This window comes from Elephantulus edwardii, unplaced genomic scaffold (assembly GCF_000299155.1).
Source record: "Elephantulus edwardii isolate Elephantulus edwardi_28Jun2011 unplaced genomic scaffold, EleEdw1.0 scaffold00077, whole genome shotgun sequence".
Lineage (NCBI taxonomy): Eukaryota > Metazoa > Chordata > Mammalia > Macroscelidea > Macroscelididae > Elephantulus > Elephantulus edwardii.
In genome coordinates, this window is record NW_006399827.1 from 14,762,500 (window position 1) to 14,783,355 (window position 20,856).

A 20,856-nucleotide genomic window follows, 5' to 3' on the forward strand; every position below is an offset into this window, starting at 1 on the left:
TTCACCTTATGACATCTGTATCTATGTCAGACACAATGTAGCTGGTGTGCAGTTTACTGGCTGCAAAATAATGGATAGCAATGAGAACCAAAAGTCTTTAGTAGGAAAATAGAGTTTTAGATCCATAAGTTCACATTTTGATTTAGAAAGTATAGCAATATAGAAAGTTAATTATGGAGAGTATGAAAGAGGAAATGCGTATTTCTGAACCTGTTCATTCCGAGGATACCTCTTTGGACTCACTCATGAGTGGCTGGAAGACTGTCCATTGAGAACAAATGGTTTTTACAACATGCAAAGCTTTTATTGACTTCATACATACTTTTGGATCTCATTCACTATTCTTCCATTGACGCTCTCCTGTGTGATGGCCTTGATCTTGGGAACTGTAGAAACCAAGGAAAAGAAGCAGAGAACATGTCACTAATATGGCATGCACTATACTATCTGATCTGTGCTGTCAAGTTCCTGAATTTCTGTACCTTCCAAAATGATTATAACCAATATGGCAGATTTTTCTGTAATTAAAGGAAAACTCACAAAGCGAGTTCTTCCCTTCCATTCTCTAGGGAACGAGCATATATGAACAGGGTCACCTTTTGACTTTTCAGCCCGTGGTTCTAGGAATGCCTGATGAAGAATCCAGTTTCTGATGCTGAAGTCCCTTCTGTCTGTGTGGGCTTTGTAATGCTTGGACCACCGAATTGATGAGCTTACAGAGCACGAATGCCCTTTTGGGCACTTCATTTTAAGAGGGTCAGTAACACATCCACAGGGCTGAGGACAAGCCTAGGAAGCATGTCATATGAGGGATGGGTAGGAAGTCAAGAATGATTATCATTGTCACTATTGACAATGACCTAGAATTCACAAATTGATTCTAGATCAGAGGACAGAATTGAAAAAAACTAATGGAACTACAGAGGAGAACTTTAAAATGAAACCTTTCCAACTTTAAAGTAATGGATTCCCATTCCTAGATATAAAGAGAGGCTGAAGGATCGTCTAACAGAATCTTTCAGAGGGGCATCAATTATAGCAGCTGTTCTTTTAAGTTTCCAGTAAGGAGCTCTGGTGGCCTAGTGGTAAGAAGCTGTGCTGCAGTCCCAAAGTCATGTGGCTCAAATCTACCATCTGTTCCATGGGAGAAGTATGGTATGGGCTTTCTCCTCCCATGCAGTTTACTGTCTCTGAAAACCCACAGGAAAGTCAGCTATGAGTCAGTTCCAACTTGACAGCACACAACAACATGCCTTAGGACACTTTCACTACAATTTATTCAGAGAATACTGCCTGTCTGTTCCCCAGAATTTTCTGTGAGAGTATAAAAATGCAATCTGAGAAAAATAGGATTCCAGTTAAAGAAGCTTATGAACATTGGGTTAAAAAAAAAATCTTTGCTGTTGCTTCTTTACATTTCTTATTCCTTTCTTCTCAACAGCAGTACTTGTTTAATCCTTAGCATTCTAAGATGCAACTGACTCTTCAAGGGGAAGACAATGGGACATAGTTTTCCACAAACTTCTTTCATAATACAGTATTTAAATCTCATGGAACAACAGAATATAAACTGGGAGATTATGCGGAATCATTTCCTCTTAAATGTCTGCGTTTAGTAAACAGTTTTCATTATTTAATGCTTTTGTTGTTTGCTACTGTCGAGCCAGTTCTAACTTGTACCCACCTTATATGTAATAGAATGAAATGCCATCTAGTCCTGTACCATTACTTAATTGTTGTTGTTATTGTGTGCTATCAAGTCAGAACTGACTTATAGCTGAACTTTCAATGGTTTTTCAGAGGCAGTTTAATCACATGGGATGAGATTGCCATCCTTCTCCCAAAGAACAGTTGATAGGTTCAAACTGTGTGCCTTTGGGATTGCAGAGCAGCTTCTTACCACTGGGCCACCACAACTCCTGTTATTTAATAAAGGCACAGTATTATAATTTTTTTTAAATGTGTATTTTTTTAGGGAAGTCAATATTGTAATTTTTATTTATTCCTTGCAAAGAACTTTTGCATTTATTTGAATGTTTACTTTGTTCTCTATTACAGAATTTCTTAAATTGCTTCAAAATTCCTAGCCATTAGTGATTAAAATTCACCAGTACATTTTGGGGTATGCTAAGAATTAAGTGATAGGGTGAATAAAAGAACTTGCTGCATTGAAAAAGAAATAGATTCAACAAATGAAAGAATTCTTTCTTACCTTTTATATTGGACTTAGATTCATCCATTATCCTGTAAAAGTGATAGAGGTTAAAGCTCATTTTAGTATTAGCAACAATTTAAAGAGTTCAGTGTGAACTAACTTCCTTTGCCTGCTTGTAAATTCTCAGCTCTTTAATGGAGCTGATTGTCTGAGGCATACAAGGTTGAGTTCACTGGGAGAAGCCTCTCAGAGCCAGGGGCTGTGTGTGCTGTCTCTCTAACCTGTGTTCAGGAGGAGTCTCCCAAACCCTGCTCTTCTTTGAGCTGACTGCAGACTTTGCCTCCACACACTTGTAGGCTCCCCTTTGAAGACTTCAAAATTTGGTCCAACAGTTTTATATTTTTGTATTTTAAATTCTTTAGGTCACAGGGTATATGTGTTCCTTGTATAGACAACCATTGCAATTTCTGAGCTGATTAGAAATACTAAATTGAAAGTCTAGGCCTTTGAAGCCTTTACGAATCTTTTCCTATTTGCTGTTAGACTAAAACACTCCCCCCCCCTTTCTTTTTTGGCCAGAATTATATGTATTCCTATTGGGGAAACACTATAGCCAAATCATCTTAGTTAGGTTTTTTTAATATTTCTTTAATATATTAATTTTAACTGTTCTTATATCAAATTTTGGTATTGTCTAAGTAAGACTGCAACTAATCAATTAGCAGCCATGGCTTAATGAAATATTGCCTGATGTAAGACTAAGGTACACCTGATCTAAGCCATGGTCTCTTTTTAAAATTTTTTTAATTTGGTCTTTCCAATTCTTATGCATCTGAAAGTTGGACAATGAGTAAGGATGTCAGATGGATAATCGATGCCTTTGAGTTGTGGTGTTGGAGAAGAGTATTGAGTGTCCCATGGACTGTCAAAAGAAACAGCACGTCTGTTTTGGAGGGAGTGCAGTCAGGGTGTTCGTTCCTCAGAGGCAAGGATGGTGAAACTTTGTGTCACATTCTATGGACATGTTATCAGGTGGGGCCCATCCTGGGAAAAGGCCCTTATGCTGTGAAAACTGGAGGGTCAGAGAAATAGAGGAAAACCTCCCTCAAACTATATTGACACAGTGACTGTAACAGTGGGCTCAAGCATATCAGAGAGGTGAGGCTAACACAGACAAGGCAAGGTTCAGATCTGTTGTTCATAGGGTCACCACTATAAGTTAGTTGACCCAACACCTAGCATCAGCATCAACATATGTCTTTAGAAGAAATGCAACGTGAATTCTTTCTTCACAGAGTGACAAAAGGTAATAGAGTCTATCAGAGATGTGAATGTACACACAAGTATCAGATGTCTTTTGTTGACATACCCTTCTCACACTAGCCTTTGCCTTACCCTTCACTCTCTCCCTCCAGGAGCTGGCGGTAGGTGGCAATCTCCTTCTCTAGGTGGGTTTTGATGCCTAGGAGGACCTTGTATTCGTAGTTCTGATGCTCCAGGTCATGGCGGAGCTGCCTGAGTTCTCCCTCATAGTGGGAGATGATCTGTTGCATGTCCTGGAGCTGGCAGGAGTACCGAGACTGGGTCTCTGACAACATGTTTTCCAAAGCAGATTTCTGAAAGAGAAAATATTTCTCCTGCTTAGTGATTGCAGAATACATTGAATCACTAACATGCACTTATTGACTACTTGATTTTGCCTATCATGCTGCTAGGAGATATGGTAGCCACTGAGAACACAGGGTGAGAAGGAGAGTGGAACACATTGAAACTTTGGAAGCTCCAGTTTTGTACATCAGAGAATTCGAGGCTGCTCAGCTGCACTCCTGCAGTGTTTATTGTCTCTTATTTGGGGTTGGGCATCTGCTTCCAGAACTGAACTGATGCTTACCTTCTTGACTGCTAACTAAAGGGTTGGTAGTTTGAATGTACCAGCTATTTTGTGGGAGAAGGATGTGGCAATTTGCTTCTAGAAATGTTACAACCTTGGAAGCCCTATTAGTTTCCTGTCCTATAGGGTCACTGTGAGCTGGATAATGATAGTAAGATTAGAGCTCTTTCATTCCAAAATACTATGCCCACTTGTAAGCTGTGTGCCTGATCAATTTAGTTCATCATTTGGAGCGTTAGTTGCTTGATGTCTAAATTGAGGGTCCTAAGACCTAATTTAGGGAGCTCTGGTTGCCTAGTGGATAAGAAGTTGCTCTGCCCAGCTAAGGGCATGAGGTTCAAAACGATCACTTGCTCCCTGGGAGAGCTGATGATTTTGAACCATCAGTGTTTCAGTCTCCTTCTGTGCAATTTGTCAGTCTCCTCCTGTATAATTTATAGCCTCTGAAAACCCACTGGAAGGTCAGCTGTGAGTCTGTCCCAACTCGATGACACCTGACAAGAAGACATATCTGGGCAGGTTGATAGTGAGAGGATCAACAATGTTTCATTCAGTGAATGATTTGGCACAATAGTGATACTTAGTAAATAATAGCTCTTATCATTTTGAACAATTTAGATGCAGAGAAGAAAGTAAGAGATATTCCAAGGGAGGTGAGGAGTTGAGGCTAAAGAGAAAAGTGAAGGAAGACTTTGTGGAGGAGGTTGTACCTGGTCCAGAAATTTCCCAGCACATACTCACCCTGCTGAGCTGTGCATGCAGGTCAATCTCCAGAGCCTGGAAAGTCCGCTTCAGCTCATGAATGTCATTTTGGCTGCCTGGGACAACTGCTGGTGCGGCCATCTCCTGGGACATAGCTGCAGCCTGGAAGATCAAGCAGAAGGCAGAGGCACTGGCATTGGGATCACATAGCAATATCACCACTACTATGTTAGGGCCCTTTTCTTCGTTACCTGTTCTTTAAACCAAGTGTCCACTTCTTGATGCTTCTTTTTTATGATCATCTCATATTCTTGCCTCATATCCTTCAGGATCTTTGTCAGATCTTCTCCTGGAGGTGCATCCACCTTCACATTGACCTTGAAGTCATTTGGCATATGCTGTTTCTCAATTTCCTATTTAATAACAGAGAATGAAAAGGAATCACACATGACAATCAGAAGGCAGGAAGTAAGTGGAGATTTTGAAAATGATGGTTATGCAGAGGATGGAGCAAGACAGGGCGATGCTTTGTCCTTCTGTCCATTGGGTCACTCTGAGTCAGAACCAACTTGACAGCACCTAACAATAACAAAACCCCTTTTCCCTGTCTTTTTTCCCCCCTCAGCTGTTAGTTGATGACAAAACATTATATTCTTTTTCGTCTTATAATTTTACAAGGCAAAGAAGCAAAGAATAACACCAGACAGGTAATTAAGTGGCTTTTGTGACTACTACTTAATTCCTGCTAAAAAAAACATTTCAGAAAGAATTATACTTGCATAGAGCATCAAGGCCTGCTCAGGAGATGTTGTTCATAGGTGCTGTGGTTACACAATCAGTGGAACATTTCAGGTTGTGGGGCAAAGCCTCTGGGAAGCAGTTCAGTAACCAAAAGCCAAAATATGTAGAGGCTTTTAACATCTTGTCAAATGTATTATGACTGTGCAGGGCTAATGCCCAGAGGATTCCATGAAAAGTAAGCAGCCACAGGAAAGGCTTAATTAGCAGTCATTGTCTGACCAGCTGTTCAGAAACACAACCTCTTTGATGTGTAGAAACAATTTTGTTTGCCTAGATTGGGGCTTGTTTATCATTTGATCAGACGCTCAGAGAATTTAGGTGGATGATGGCTTTCTGAAAGTCAGATAAATGCTTCTGGAAATTGATATTCTTGATTTTTGCCACAAATTTTATTTACTTTGGCCAGTGATCTGTTATCATTATTCTATTGGTCTTGAATTTATTGAGTCAGTGTTCATTAGGCCAATGAAAGAAGTTCCATCTGATGCATTCATTCTTACAGCAACATGTTCATGAGTGAGATAAATATTTCTTATTAGCAAATTTGTTGGTTAATTTGGATTGCTCTTTGGCTGTTGTAGTTGACATTTAAGTAGATACTTTTTAAGTTAAAAAAGGGAAATATCTTTGAGATATTTATATAGTTTCTTAGAACACTTTGGACTCCTTGAGTGGCTGTTATGCTCAATGGCTGGCGGAAAGACTGATGGTTAGAATGAATGCACCCTCGGACACTATGGAAGAAAGAGCTGGTGGTCTGTTTCTAAAAGAAAACATGTATCAGCATTGAAAACCCTATATATCAAAATTCTATTCCGACCCATGTAGAGTCACCATGATTCAGAGTTGACTAGCTATTAACTATCTGGTTTTTAATTTGGCTTATAATTCAACTGCACATAACAAGAACAATGATTCTTTTTTATGGAAAGAAAACAGGTCTGACATGCAGATAGTCCTTTCCATGGGATATACAGGTTAATGCATGCCTGGGGCACTTCTACCTCTTCATGGTGCTTCTTCATGAGGATGAGTTCTTTCCTCATGCCCTCCACCTCTTGTTCCAGGTCTGTTGTCACAATGGTCAGATTGTCCAGGGTTTTTCGGAGGCCCTCAACCTCAACTTCCAAGTCTTTCTTGAATGAGTGTTCATTTTCATACCTGTAGTTAAGAGGAGAAATACAGCAGTTGTTGGAAGGCTGTGCTTGTACGTTTTCTCCTCAGTGTAAAGGTGCAAATCCCCCTTTTATTTTTTTAATTTTTTTTTTTTTTGCAAATCCCCTTCTGAGAGTAAGTGTACACAGAGTGCATTCTTGCTATATCTGTTTCATGCCATGTTTTCCTAGGATTCTGATTCAGTTTTTCAATTTAGCAGTGAGGGCAGAATCATAAACAGCTGCATGCTCACCATCTAGACCTAGCAGTCACTGACTCTTTCCATATTTGCTTTGTCATTTCTTTGCTAAATTATTTTAAAGTGAATTGAAGACATTGTGGGATGATTTGAGTGTTCAAACAGCAACTGCAGAGTCATCTAGAAAGAAAATGTCTTAATTATCTTCAGAAAGGTCAGACCCATTGAGCATTGTGTGGAGCACATGGGTTACCAAGTGTTAGAACTGACTCAGTGGTAATTGAGTTTTGCTTTTGTATAGATCTTATCATTGAATACTTAGCACTGAATACTTCAGGATACAATTTTTTAAAAAAAAACAACAAACGATATTTTCATAAATAACCATAATATCACTTGCTTACTCATTGCCGTCAAGTTGGGACTGTAACTGACCCCATAACTAAGCCTCCAGTGGGTTTTCTGAGGCTGTAAATTGACACTGGAGGAGATGGCCACTTTCCTCCTGTGGAGCTCCTAGTGGATTTGAACCACCAGAGAGACTCCACCTTTGGGTTAGCAGTGCAATTCTCTGTAGACTATGCCACCAGAGCTCCCTAGAGTACCACAAATCACCCCAAACTATTGATTTTGTTTTAGTATCATCTAATGCTGGGAAAGGTGGAAGGTCAACAAGATGGACTGACACAGTGACTGCAATAACGGACTTGAACATGTTGGAGATGGTGAGGCTGATGCGGGGTAGGGCAGGGTTCAGTTCTTTTGTGCATAGGGTTGCTATGAATCAGTAGTCTCAAGGTCACAGGGCAACAACAATGATTCTTAGTTCAAAAATTCTGGTGCTATAGTGGTTAAAGCACTCTAAGGTATTGGGCTGCTAACAGAAAGGGTACTGGGTTGATTATTTAAATTTACCAAGAGATTTGCTGGAGAAAAATGTGGGGTCTCCTTCCATAGAGCTTTACAGCTTTGGGAAGCTATGGGACTATGCGTTGGGATCAAGACAATGATAGTGAATTTTGGATAATGTTTGATTTAGAATAAAATTTCCACATTTGACTCCTAAAGTTATATAGCTGACTTGTTTGAACGAGGGCTCAATCAAATGCCACATAAAGCCTTTGGTTATTCTACTTCTTAACTATAATTTGGGAGCTCTGGTGGCCTAGGGGCAAGAAGCTACACTGAAATCCCCAATGCACACAGTTCAAAGCCACCAGCTCCTCCATGGGAGAAGGATGGGCAATCTCCTCCCACCTGGTTAACTGCCTCTGAAAACCCACATGAGGCGTAAACAACAACAATTATAATTTAGTAAGATTTCAGATAATGCAAGGTAAGTTTTCCTTTTGTAACAAAAATAACAGCAAAGTAACAAAAACAAAGAACACTGATAAGGAGGCACTTACTTGAGGCTGAAGTCATCCACTGCCATCCTGGCATTGTCAATGAGTAGAATGATCTGCGCGTTGGCTGCTTTACCATCAGCTATCTGTAAAATGTGCAAGAAAAAGAATTTCATTCGAAATTGCATGGAATGGCTGCACTTCTGCTCTCTAGTTCTGGGGTACTTGGCTGTCAATACAATTTCTTCTCTGGCCTGGAATGAAAAGTAATCAAGCTAGAATTTTTTTTAGCATCTGCTAGGGATAAAGCACAAAAATGATTTCATGGTAAGAAAAAGATAAGGTATGCAGTCAGTTTGGCAGTCTTTTTAAAAATATTGCTGTAACTGCTAAAAGGATGAATTTAAAGGTAAGGAACAGATGGTAATTATTCAGAACACCTTTTGCTTTCTAATATTGTGCGTATATGTTTGTATTTTGTTTATGTTGATTCACATCTGAAAACGTAATGCAGATTTTTAAGCTCTGATCCCTTTCTCGCTGGTAATATTAGTTTAGATCTCCAAAAGCATAAAAAAATACAATTTTAATGAACATAATTCTTTACTGTGATAGAATTGTATTTTTGGTCAGTGTTATTTGAGAGTTGACTAATTTTAAATGCATTTAGCATACTCATCACACAGTTTATTTCCCCCTTAAATTGTCTGTCACCATATAGTTTACAGGTATATGCGTGTGTTTTTAACTTATTCCATGATGGGACTGCCCAGTGGTAGCTATTAAAATATTAGCTACAATGACTTTCATATAAGGAAGCAACTTAATAGGTTTTAACTGCTAAAAAAAAATCCCAGTGACATTGAGTTGTTTCCAAGTCATAGTGATCCTCCATCATGTTTTCCAACCTCCTTGGTGAGGGACATCATGCTTGGAAAGGTGGGAGGTCAGCCAAAGAGAGGAAAGTCCTCCAACAGATAGATTGGCACAGTGACTGCAGCAGTGGGCTCACATGTCAGAAATTAGGAGGTTGGCACAGGATACTACAGGGTTCAGATCTGTTGTTCATAGGGTCACTGTGATTCATTCCCAACTTGATGGCTTCTAACAACAACAACAACAACAAAAAATCTTTATAGGAGGAGACTGGTCATCTTTCTTCTATCAAACAGCTAGTGTATTTGAACTGCTGACCTTTGGTTTAGCAGAGCATCACCTATAATACACTCTGTCACCAGATTATATATTAAGTATTGTAATAAATGTGGTATATTATATATCAGACAGAGCGTACATTTGATGTCACTGCCTTTAGGGGGGAAAAGGTGGAACGTGTTTCAAAGTATTATATTAGCTAGAATGTTGGATGAGAACCAGGTAGATTTTGGTTCTGGCTGTTGCCATCAGCCTGAGTGTGGGCCAGCCCCTGAACAATTTTATCATGTGTTAAATGAAGTGTTTATGCTAAAACACGCTTGTTGTTGTGGTTCTTTGCTGTCAAGTCAAGCACAACTCATAGCGAACCTATTAACAAAAGACCTGAAGCCTTTCTATAACCATCATTTCTCAAAGTTCATAGTTTCCAGAGGCATGCTGCATAGGAAGTGGATGCCACTCCTGCCTAGACCTATCAAATTCTAGCTCTAAATGTTGGTAATGCAGTTAGGGCCAGAGAATTTTATGACATCCCCATTGTATTTTATGTAGCAAATTCCTTTATTCAAAAGGATTTTCTTAGGACAAAGTTATATCTCATTACAAAGGCACCTTTTAAAGCCTGACTCCTATTTGAAGCTCCACTGATTTCCTGGAATTTGATATCATGAATGCACAATAGCAGGATTCAGAGATGGTGAGAACACTAGGTCTGCAACTTTGGGAGGAGGAAATAGATCCAGCTCCCGAGATGTCACCTGGGTGACATTATCTGAGCCTTGGTTTCTTCATAAAGGATAATAGCTACTGCATCAAAGAGTTACAACTAAGTAATTAATACTATAAAATACTTAACATATTCTTGGTATACTATCGACACAGGAAAAACGACTTTAAATGGAGTTTCTTCAGATAAATGAAACTAATATTTTTTTAAGAAAATAATTTTTTTAAAATATAATATTTTTTTTAAAAAATAATTTTTTTGTGCCGTCAAGCTTCAGCACTGGAAAAATCCTTGGTAAAAGACCAAAGATGGATAAGTTCCAGGCTGAAACCTGAGTGTAAAAAATAATTTTTTTAAAAAAAATCAAACACTGTCATAATTAGAATGAAATGTCCCCAAGAGTATTTGCACATGGAGTTTATTTTCTGAAAAATCAACCTCTGAAAACTCTATGCAGCTCAGTTCTACTAATACACATGAGTCACCATGATTCAGAATCAACTGATTATGAGGTACTGGCTGAGCTCTAGAAAAATCATGCACCGTATAGTCCACGGAATTAGAATATTAAAAACTGCCATCTGTTGAGTTATTTTACTTTAGTGCAAACTTCAAAACTGCTAACTTACTATAGCAAAGTGCATGTTAAAGAAATGTTTAGTGTCTTAAACCAACATTCCAACATTTTCATAGGACCTGAGTGATGAGTTCTGAAAGCCTTCAGTATGGATCACAATAAAAACTTGAACTATTTTTCATTGTTTGCACAGACTTCATTAAGTATTATGATAGGGCCACAGTTCCTGAGACACTCTTTGCCCTAATGAATGATGAGGAGCTATTGAGAAATAATATGAGGCATCAGTTTTACATTGTGTGTTGCAGTTAATCACCTGGATTCTCCCCTAGGCTCTGAGTTCATTCTTTCAAAAGCTATAGTTGCTGTGTTAGCTGCAGCCTTATTGCTGCAGGGCATGGAATCTCCTATAGAGTAAGGAAAACAGGACTTTGATGGTAAACCAAAATGCCAAATACTGAGAACTATTTAGAGCTTTTTAACTTTCAGATCCCTCTGACTATATCCAATTCTGTGTTTCAAAGGTATTGACTTACTTTTTGAACAAAATTTCTTAATACTCTTTTAGGGTAATATTTAATATCTCCAAAAAGGGAAGCGGCTATTCATTATTCAGAGCTCTTTCGCAAGGTTTTAAGCACTAGGTAATTAAGTGACGTTTTAGAGTAAATTGGTTTTCTGTTCTATTGTCTATTAATTGGGGTTGTCAGATTAGATAGACAACTATGCCTTCAAAGAGTTGCTTTCTTCAAGCACAGAGAAAATACAACTGAATTAAGAACACCAAGAAAGAGACGTGTAGGATTTGAAACTGAAGAAGTCCATATTGAATCTCTGAATCCAGAATCTTCAGACTGGCTGGAGAGTGTCCCCTCATCATTATTGCCACCATTAACTTTTCTCAATTCTGTCCCAGAGAATTTAGGTGACCACTTACCCACTAGCCTGCTTATAATTGGGAGAATGAACTGAAGCCTAGGAAATATGTTTCCTATGACTGAAATGCAAATGTAGGAGATTGTCTTTATTAATAGTAGTACTGATATAAAAGACAGGCTAGTCAGTTTCACCTTGTAGTGGAGATTTCTGGGTCATGCTAGAGCTTGAATCCCAACTCTGCTTCTTGCTAAGGGCTTTGGATATTTTGTCTGGTTTTTCTGAGCTTCGTTTTCTTTTCACAGCTGTTTGTGTGAAGTAAATCACAATATTGTCATCATTGCAGAAAGCTCTATTGATACTTAGGCTGAGCACCCAGCGTGATGCTTAGCACATAATAAGTGCTCAATAAGTGTTCCCCTCTCCCTCATCTTTTCTTCTATCAGCTAATAAGTGGCTTGACCTATTTTGTTTGGGAGTCATGTTCAGCTCCCCTTCCAAATACCTGTCTATTCTAAAACCCAAGCACCTTTCCCAAACTGAAAACATAGTGAAGATTGTTGAGTCAACTTGTTTTTTTTCACGAAGACAACTGTGCACTATATAGTTAAGGTGATTGCACAGTCAGACATTAGGCTGATTATTCTATAATGAGGGTTCATTATGAGGACAGATTTATACTATCTTGATTGGTTCTTGCTACATTCAAGCAAAGGTAACTCAGTGCTGCAGAATAACACAGCGTAGATATTAGAAACCTGTGATGCCCTTTCTGGGACAGGTTAAACCACACTCCTACAGAAAATGTCCAGAGAGTGCCTCACACAGGAAGAGAACTGATGAAATGACTAGAGTTTTTCTACTTTCAGTTAGTGACACAGATGTCCCAGAAGGAATGAGTTTAGATTTACTTGATGTTTGGTTCAAAAGTGGATTTTTAAAAAAGTCACCCATCTGACTGACTCTTAAGAATTTGTATTTATGCCCATTTTATTATATTTTTCTAGACTTATGCCATTATTTTCAGACTGAGCAACTGTCATAGCAGCTCACAGGGTTGTCAGAATGACATCTGCTGGTGGAGTGAGTTTTTAAGTGTGATTTCCAAAAGGCTCTAACTTGGTATTTCCTGAATGGCTCTGACCATGTTTTCTCTAGTACTTTGAGGCAGAGCAGGCAGATAGAATGGGGGAAAAGCAGTGCTCTCTTGGGCTATATACTGTAAGCATGCAAAACAAATACTTGTTCTTATTATTATATTTTTGGGTTCATAAGTGGTACATGGCACTTATTTCCAGAAAGTTGGCTTATATCAGTGAAAAATCAAGTAAGTAGAATTTTTAAAATAGTCTTTGCACTTTTGTGAGTTTTGTTGCCTTCACTTGCCACATTATTTGCATATGGAAGATTAATTATACAAAACAAACTTGCCCAAGCCTGAATGTAAAGTATAAATAAGAATGCCTTTGTGCACAATTACTTTAAGCTGACTTACTGTTTTCTGAGAAACTGTCTTCTGTACTGATTTCTCCTCGCAGGAATCCCCTGGAAATGTAACAGTATCTGTAGCCCCAGGGGCACCCATGACCTTACCTGCTCCTGAAGGTGACTGATGTTTTCTTCATATTGAGAGTAATCTTGCTTCTTGCTGGAATCCCTCTGCTGATGCCACTCCAGGATGTGACTTTCCAGCTTCACATTGGCCTCCTCTAAGGCCCGTACCTTCTCCAGGTAGGAGGCCAAGCGGTCATTGAGATTCTGCATTGTCTCCTTCCCATTCCCACTGAGGAGGGTAACACCTCGTCCGGACCTCCATGGACCTCCAGGGGGCAGGCAGTTGGGCCTGGCGAAGGACAGGGAGATGCGGTATCCTCCTGCGCCACCGTGGACGCTGGGAGCTCGGGGGAAGTACCTCTGCTGGCTCCAGCTTCCTCCTGTGCCAGGGAGGAAGCCCGAGGAGATCTGATTGAAGCTGTGGCTGGAGTTCATGGTCCCATCTGTGTGTGGGGCAGGGCTGGGCTCTGCTCGGCTCCCTGGCACCACAGAACTGAGCCGCCCTAGACTGCCCGGGATGGTTTTATGCCCTTTGCTGTGGGAGTTCCCTTCTCTGACAACTGTACCAACAAGATCATATCATTGTGCAACAAGTGTTTCCTCTTGGTCAATCTGCAGTGCTTGGGGCTTACACACATTGTTGTTGTTTAGAGCCACATCATTGAGCCAGTGTGCTTCCTCCCTTCCAGTTGTAACTGGAGGTGTGGCTTTACGACACTAGGTAGATACTAGTCTCATGTGCCTTGCTAATAATGTTTCAGTGAAGTTTTCCCATTGTCCATCTGTCTCAATGGGATCAGATTAAAGTTCACAGAAGGGTTATTTGGTCTGGTAGATATTTCCTTTTAAAAATTAGAAATCAAACATACACACATACACACGTTGATTATAGAGAGGGTCAGCAGAGAGCTTCCTAAGAGTTGAGGCAGATCAGAACCGAATCTTAGATTCTAGAATGAAAATACTTGTGCTGAGGAATTGGAGAGGTGGTCAAAATATCTGATGCCTTTGTGGCAGTTGCTATTTGATGGAAAGTAATTTCCAAGGAACCACCCTTTTGCGAACCAGACCTCAATTACTATTAATTAATGACTGTGACTACTTCCACTTCCCATGTGCCTTTCATCCATCTGAGCACACCTCAAAACTAAACAGAGGAGACTATACTCAGGACTGCCCTTGCCCCCTGGGCAGAATGAAGCCATTGCTTAACTGCCCAGCAGCTCTGCCCCAGAGTCTGGAAAGGCTGGGCCCGGTGGGTCTGTGCCCTGCAGAGGGAACAGGGAAAGCAGGAAATGTGCCATGGGCTGTCTATTTTGCTTGATGAATTTTTCTTTTTGTCTGCCAAGGTAAAGGTGAATAGAAAAGGAGGTTGGGGGTAGGGATCCCTGTGCTGGTGTCTGCTGACTAGATTTAAAGGGAACTTAGAAGTAAAAGGTCAACATTCTGTAGTTTGAGTCATTTATAGTACAGATGAGGAAACTGAGGCCTGTGGAGGATGCATGACAATGGACAAAACAAGTATAGGATTCTTTTTGCCACATAGCACTCTGACTATGAGTTGAAATTGACTTAATGGCATCCAGTAACAACAACCACCATCACAATGGTGATTAATTAGTGGGAATAATATTCTTCTCTTATTCCCTTTAAGGTTCAAGTGATCAGTAGAGATGAACTTCTTTTGTTTCTGATATTATCAAGTTATGTCTTCTCTTTTTTCTTGTCTAGATGTTTACCAATTTTATTGATCTTTGCAAAGAACCAATCATTGGTTTAATTATTTTCTAATTTTTTTGTTCTTTATTTCATCAACAGTTTCCATTATTTTTCTCCCTACTTTTTCTGTCTAAGTTACTCCTCTTTCTCTAATCTCCAAAAGTAGAAGCTTAGATTATTCATTTTAACTTTTTGTTCTTTTATAACATATACAATTAGTGCAATGAATTTTCCTCTAAGTGCTGCTTTTGCAGGAGCTAACAAATCTGTGCATTTAGATGAAATATTTTAACGTTTCTCTTGAAACTTCTTCTTTGACCCATGCATTATTTATCACTGTTACCATGGAGCTGAATCTTTGTGGAGTCCTTCACAATTCTTCTCTTTAATGATGATAATGAGACTTCCAAGTATACATTGTTGTTGTTGTTATGTGCCTTTGAGTTTGAACTAACTTGTAGCAAGCCCTTGAGCCAGTTTTCAGAGACTGTAAATCACACAGAAGGATTGAGAAGGGAAGATTGATTATCTTTCTCCCACAGAGAGCTGGTAAATTAGAATGTGTACCTTTGGGTTGGCATCATCACCCCTTATATTAGTTTACCAGTACTTCCTGTCAGTATTCATGTTGTTGTTGTCATCATAAGCCATTAAATAGAACTGACCCCTACCTGACTCTTCCCATCCTTCTCAAACTTGGATTCAAACCACAAGCCTTTGGGCTTGCAGCACAGCCTTGATATCCTTTCTTCAACCCTCATAACTCCTGATGTAAGCAGGCAAGAGTTACTATCACCATTTTATAGATAAAGAATCAGGAGGCCATAGAGCAGAAATGATTAACAGCAGACTTGAGTGCATGGAATGAAATTCAGTACATGCATTCTTAGGTGTCACTACCTTTACATATGCTGTTTCCTTTGCCTGAAAATTCTTGTCTGTGTTACCCAACCCTGTTCTACTTCCTTCATGTCATAGTCAAAATGTTACTTACTTTAACAAGAATTTTCTTAATTCTCCTGCATAATTTTGATGTCAGTTATATGATGAAAACCTTTCTTCTGGGTTCTAATATCTTTCAGATGGGCAGGCAAGCCTGTTATGCTCTCTCCACCCCTACCATAGAAAGTTGGAGTTCCCCAGTTGAGGTAGAGACCAGCTACCGCTGGGAACTTTCTGAAAGCTGAAATGATATCTTCTGTCTTTCAAATATCTAATTCTAGTATCTTGTAGCCACTGAATACATGTGTATTAGCTGAATAATGAACCTTTGAAAGCCAGGTTTTAGTTGGGGGCATCTGGTGCCCCCATGCCCTGCTTCTTTTAAGAGTGTGAGTTATAGAACCCAAAACTCAAACTCAGTGTTGTTGAGTTGGAACCAACTCCCAGTTGGCCTGCCAGTGAGTTTTCAGAGGTTGTAAATCACACAGGAGGGCATTGCCCGTCTTTCTTCCATGGAACCACTGGTAGATTCAAATCACCAGAAAGGCGTCCCCTTTGTGTTTGCAGCACAACTTCCTAAAGTCTATACCATGGGGTGGGGGAACAATCCATTTTTAATCTTAAGTAAAATCACCTAGAACACATCTAACTCTGCTCATTCTTCCCTTACAACAAAATCTTATAAAGGATGGCCTTTTGGATTTCCTTCACCTTCCTATGCACCTTAGAGGGTGCTTAGAGTTAGTGCTTTCAAACATCTCTCAAACTCACTGCCGTGAATTGATTCCAATCAATAGCAACCTTCCATTGGGTTTCTGTGGCTGTAAATCTCAATGGGAGGAGATTGCTCATCTTCCTGGGAACCACAGGAGATACAAGGGCCTTTTGTTTAGCAGTAAAACACAGACTATGAGACTAGAGCTGCTTAGCCATATGTATAATCTCAACCTATTTCTATTATAGATCCAACTCTACTTGTTTATCATGGAGTTAGAAATAACTCGTAACTGATCCTTCAGCAGATTTACAATGTTGTAAGCTGCATGGGAGGAGAGTGCCCATATTTTCTCTCTGAGCAGCTGATGGAGTTTAACTGCCAGAAAGGTGTGTTCTCAGGGTATCAGTATAATACCTTAAAAACTGTGTCAAACTGGGGGGGGGGGCGGCATCTTCATCTTATTTGGCTTGAAAAAACTCAGTCAAGACTCAAAGAAGCCTTAGGAGGTGCTGAGAGGCAAGTGCGGGAGCTCTGGTGACCTAGTGGTAAGGAGTTGCATTGCCAGCCTGAGGGCACATACGTTTGAATTCATCAGCCACCTTGCAGGACAAAGATGGGCAATTTCCTCTTGTGTGACGAGAACTGCAGCTTTTAATATAGATTGCATCTCAATGTACAGAAAACCGAAATTCTTACCACTGGACTAATAGGCAACATCATGATACATGGAGAAAAGATTGAAACTGTCAAAGTCTTCCTCTTACTTGGATCTATAATAAACACCTTTGGTGCTAGCAGTCAGGGCATAAGGAGATGTATTGCACTGGGAAAAACTGTAGTTGGGCTACTCCAAAGTACCAAGGAGCAGTGATGTAAGTTTGAGGACTAAGATGTGCCTTATTCAGGCCATAGTCTTTTCAGTCACCTGCTGCTGAGAGCTGAACAATGAATAAGGATGACAGAAGAAGAATTGATGCCTTTGAGCTGTGGTTTTGGAGAAGAGTGCTAAATATAACATGAGATTTGTGACCGTGATTTTTCGTTTTCTAAATATATGTACATATGTATGTGTATCTGGCAAGCTGTGGTGGCTTAGTGGTAAGGAGTTGGGTATTAGCTAATGTACAGATACACAATTCAAATCTACCAGCTGCTCTGCAGGAGAAAGATGGGCAGTCTCCTCCAGTTTGTAAATGAACTGCCTCTAAACCCACTGGAAGGTCAGCTGCGGGTCAGTTCCGACTCAAAGGTACACAACAACACCATGAAAGACATACTAGTTACATGTTTTCTGTGGGATTTTACAGCTTTAATAGTATTTTTTTTTAATTGTACCTTTTTTTTTCACTTTGTTATTGTGTACCATAGAGTCAGAACCAGTTCTCCAGTGGGTTTTTAGAGGCAGTGGCATCCACTTTCTAAATAACATGCTTCCGGAAACTGTGAACTTTGATAAATGTCGATAGTGGTAGAGGGGCTTCAGGCCTTTTGTTCATAGGGTCGTTATGCTCGACTCCAAGGGAATCAACAACAACAACAACAAATAGCATAGGAGGAGACTGCCCATTCTCCCTCTCACCATTTAGGAGGCTGGAAGTTTGAATTCAAAACTCTGACTCTAGGCAAAGATCTTGCTTCTGGAGAAGGATTCTTGCATGGCTCAGTTTCTGGAGCCCTAATGGCCCTTAGCAATCTCCACATGGTGTTTATTTTCTCCCCATTTGTGCTTATTTTGCACCTAATCTGTATTTTATTGATTGACTGATTTGATTTGAGGGTAAGTTTACAAGGAAAATTGATTTTTCATGTAACTATTAATATGTTGTTGTTGTTGATTGCCTTTGAGTTGAGCACGACTCATAGCGATGCTATGAACTAAAGACTTGAGCCCTTTCTACAACTATCGACATTTACCAAAGTTCATAGAGTTTCTGGAGGCATGTTGTTTAGAAAGTGGATGCCACTCCTGCTTCCACTATTAATATACAATTTTCTTTATAACAATAATTACAATACCCATATTGTAACCACACTTTCCCCACTTCCTATCTGTGATTCTCACTTCTGTTAACCCTTTTATCCTATCTCTTCCTGCCTTATAGAATTTATTCTTGGAAAAATAGTGCTTTTTTGATCTTACATGGTTATTCTAAGAAATTAATCCCTTTGGAATGTGAAAATTAAGCATAAGATTGATTTTTTTATTCCAGGTTTGAAGGGTAACGAAGAGCCATTTACTCAGAAGTTCTACCACTGTCTGCTGCTGAAAAAAGCCTGGTTGGTATTTTCTAGGGTTTTGAGTTTTGTTCCATATTTTGCCCCAATCCAGCCAGAATCTTCTATCATGATGTTTTATGGGGTGATCTGCAGTGGTAACCAGGCATCACCTAGTTCCTCTGGTCTCTGAGCTTTGGAAGTTGAGGTTTGCATTAAATTTTACATTTTAAAGAAGATTAAAATAACTCAAATAAAATAAAGCCAGTATTTGTGAAGTAAACAAGGAGGTCAATAAGGAGTCTTGTTATGCTTTAGGTAGACCAATAGCAAATTGCTAAGCTCATTTTTAAATAACTCTCAAGATAAAGACTTCCACTACATTCTTCGTAGATGACTAACATTTAGACATTCTTAGAGTCAACAAGCATTTTGCTGGCTTATGATTTCCTGAACTTTATTTCTCCATTGGGTTCAGATTATTCTGAATCTTAATTGTATTTCTTTGCATGATTTTCCAGTGAAAAGATTTCTGATTTTCACACTTGATTAATCTATGCGATGAACTGAGCTTTATTCCATAAAATGTAGCAGATATTCTGTAGGTGGTGAGTGAATGAATGTGGTTGGTGTACCAGGGATCAGAAGGGAGTCCTTCAGCTGTCAGCTGTCCTTAACTGGGAGCACAGTATGTACTTTTCAATGACAGTCCTTTCCTTACTGAAGCCTCCTATAGGAATCTTGTTCTTTATAGTGCGAGATGAGTGGTAAAAACAATTCCAAAATAAACTTTTTACTATGCATGACATTTCAGAACAGATGAGTAGTAGCTCTCAGGGCACAATTGCTATATCATTATCCTATGATTTGGAGGATTATGTAAAAAGATTATACATTTATAGAAACAAATCACTACTTCTGAAGTGACTCCAGGCCAGACACTTAGTAAATACCTCATTGTGTAAAATTATGGCCAACTATAAATACAGTAAGACCATTTCATCATATTTTGATTTGCCCAGGAAAAAGGGGTCACTATATAGAAGTCTTAAGTATTCAGTAAAGTATTTCATTCTAGAAGGAATACAAGTCAACTTAACACTACTTCGAAATAGTAAGTGGCTATCAGTAGCAACATATGAGGAAAAAGAAAAAACAGACTTGCTGAAAAGTTAGGGTTATAGAAAAGTTTTCTCAAATGTTATGTTACAACAGTGGTAGAAAGCATTTTTTATTTGATTTTTTTTAATGTGAAAGAAGTAGGCAAAAAGTGTAGAGGCAGTAAACTAGAAAATCTAAGGAGACAAGGATGTCAGAATAGCAAAAGAACAACAACAAATTTTAGCTAACTATTGTCTGAATAAAGTGGCATAGTCTGTAGGTCGTTGCATTGCTGACCCAAAAATGATACCTCTCTGGCACTTCAAGTCCTCCAGTGGCTCATGGAAGAAAGATGGGCAGTCCCCTCCCATGTGGTTTATAGCCTCAGAAAACTAGCTGGAGGGTCAGCTGTGAGTCAGTTCTAGCTCAAGGGCAATGAATTTGAGTTTTCATGGTCTGTGCTAACAGAAACACAAGCCAGTAAATATTTATTAGAGAGGGAGCTTTGATGGCCTAGTGGGTAAAGAATTGTGGTTCCAGCTCAAAGTTAGACAGTTTGAATCCATTAGTTGCTTCAATGGAGATAGGTGGTCAGTCTCCTTCTATGTGATTTACAACCAGCTGGAGGGTCAGCTATGAGTCGATTCCAACTCAATGGTACATAACAACAAAAAGTGATTGGTAACATATTAAAAAGTTAGAAGTGTCTTTCCTGCATATACTGTATGTCAAACACCTGTCTAATTATCTTACCATTTAGTGGTAAGGACACTTAAAGGCCAATGCTGTGGCCTACTCATTTTTTTTATTATTAAATTTTATTAATTTTAATGAACATTTACAGAGATTTTGGGTTTTCATTCATTCATTATTGCACTGTTTTCTCTACTCTCATCCCCAGTTCGTTCTTCTCCCCCCTTGTAAGTCTCTTTTAATTGTTCAATTGTCACAGTGCTTGTCAAAGCCAGTTCTGATTAATTTCCTTTGTCAGTGTGTCCTTTGCCATTCCCTATCACTCCTCCCT

At 39.3% G+C, this 20,856-nt stretch overlaps 1 protein-coding gene across 1 annotated transcript; it reads right to left on the reverse strand.

Annotated features, from left to right (window-relative positions):
• Positions 1-312: 312 nt before the first annotated feature.
• On the reverse strand, positions 313-13,573 carry KRT23 (keratin 23 (histone deacetylase inducible)). The gene is made up of 8 exons (XM_006889434.1): positions 13,178-13,573; positions 8,313-8,395; positions 6,554-6,710; positions 5,000-5,161; positions 4,788-4,910; positions 3,551-3,771; positions 2,212-2,244; positions 313-394 (listed from the first exon to the last, which is right to left on the reverse strand). The coding sequence occupies exons 1-8, from the start codon at positions 13,571-13,573 to the stop codon at positions 313-315; spliced, it is 1,257 nt and encodes a 418-aa protein (XP_006889496.1).
• Positions 13,574-20,856: the final 7,283 nt, after the last annotated feature.

Coding starts and splice junctions, on each gene's coding strand:
- KRT23 (XM_006889434.1), bottom strand. CDS start 13,573: ATGAACTCCAGCCACAGCTTCAATCAGATCTCCTCGGGCTTCCTCCCT. Junction 6,711..8,312: donor GTGGATGACTTCAGCCTCAA/GTAAGTGCCTCC, acceptor TCTTAACTACAG/GTATGAAAATGAACACTCAT. Junction 5,162..6,553: donor TGAAGAAGCACCATGAAGAG/GTAGAAGTGCCC, acceptor GTTATTAAATAG/GAAATTGAGAAACAGCATAT.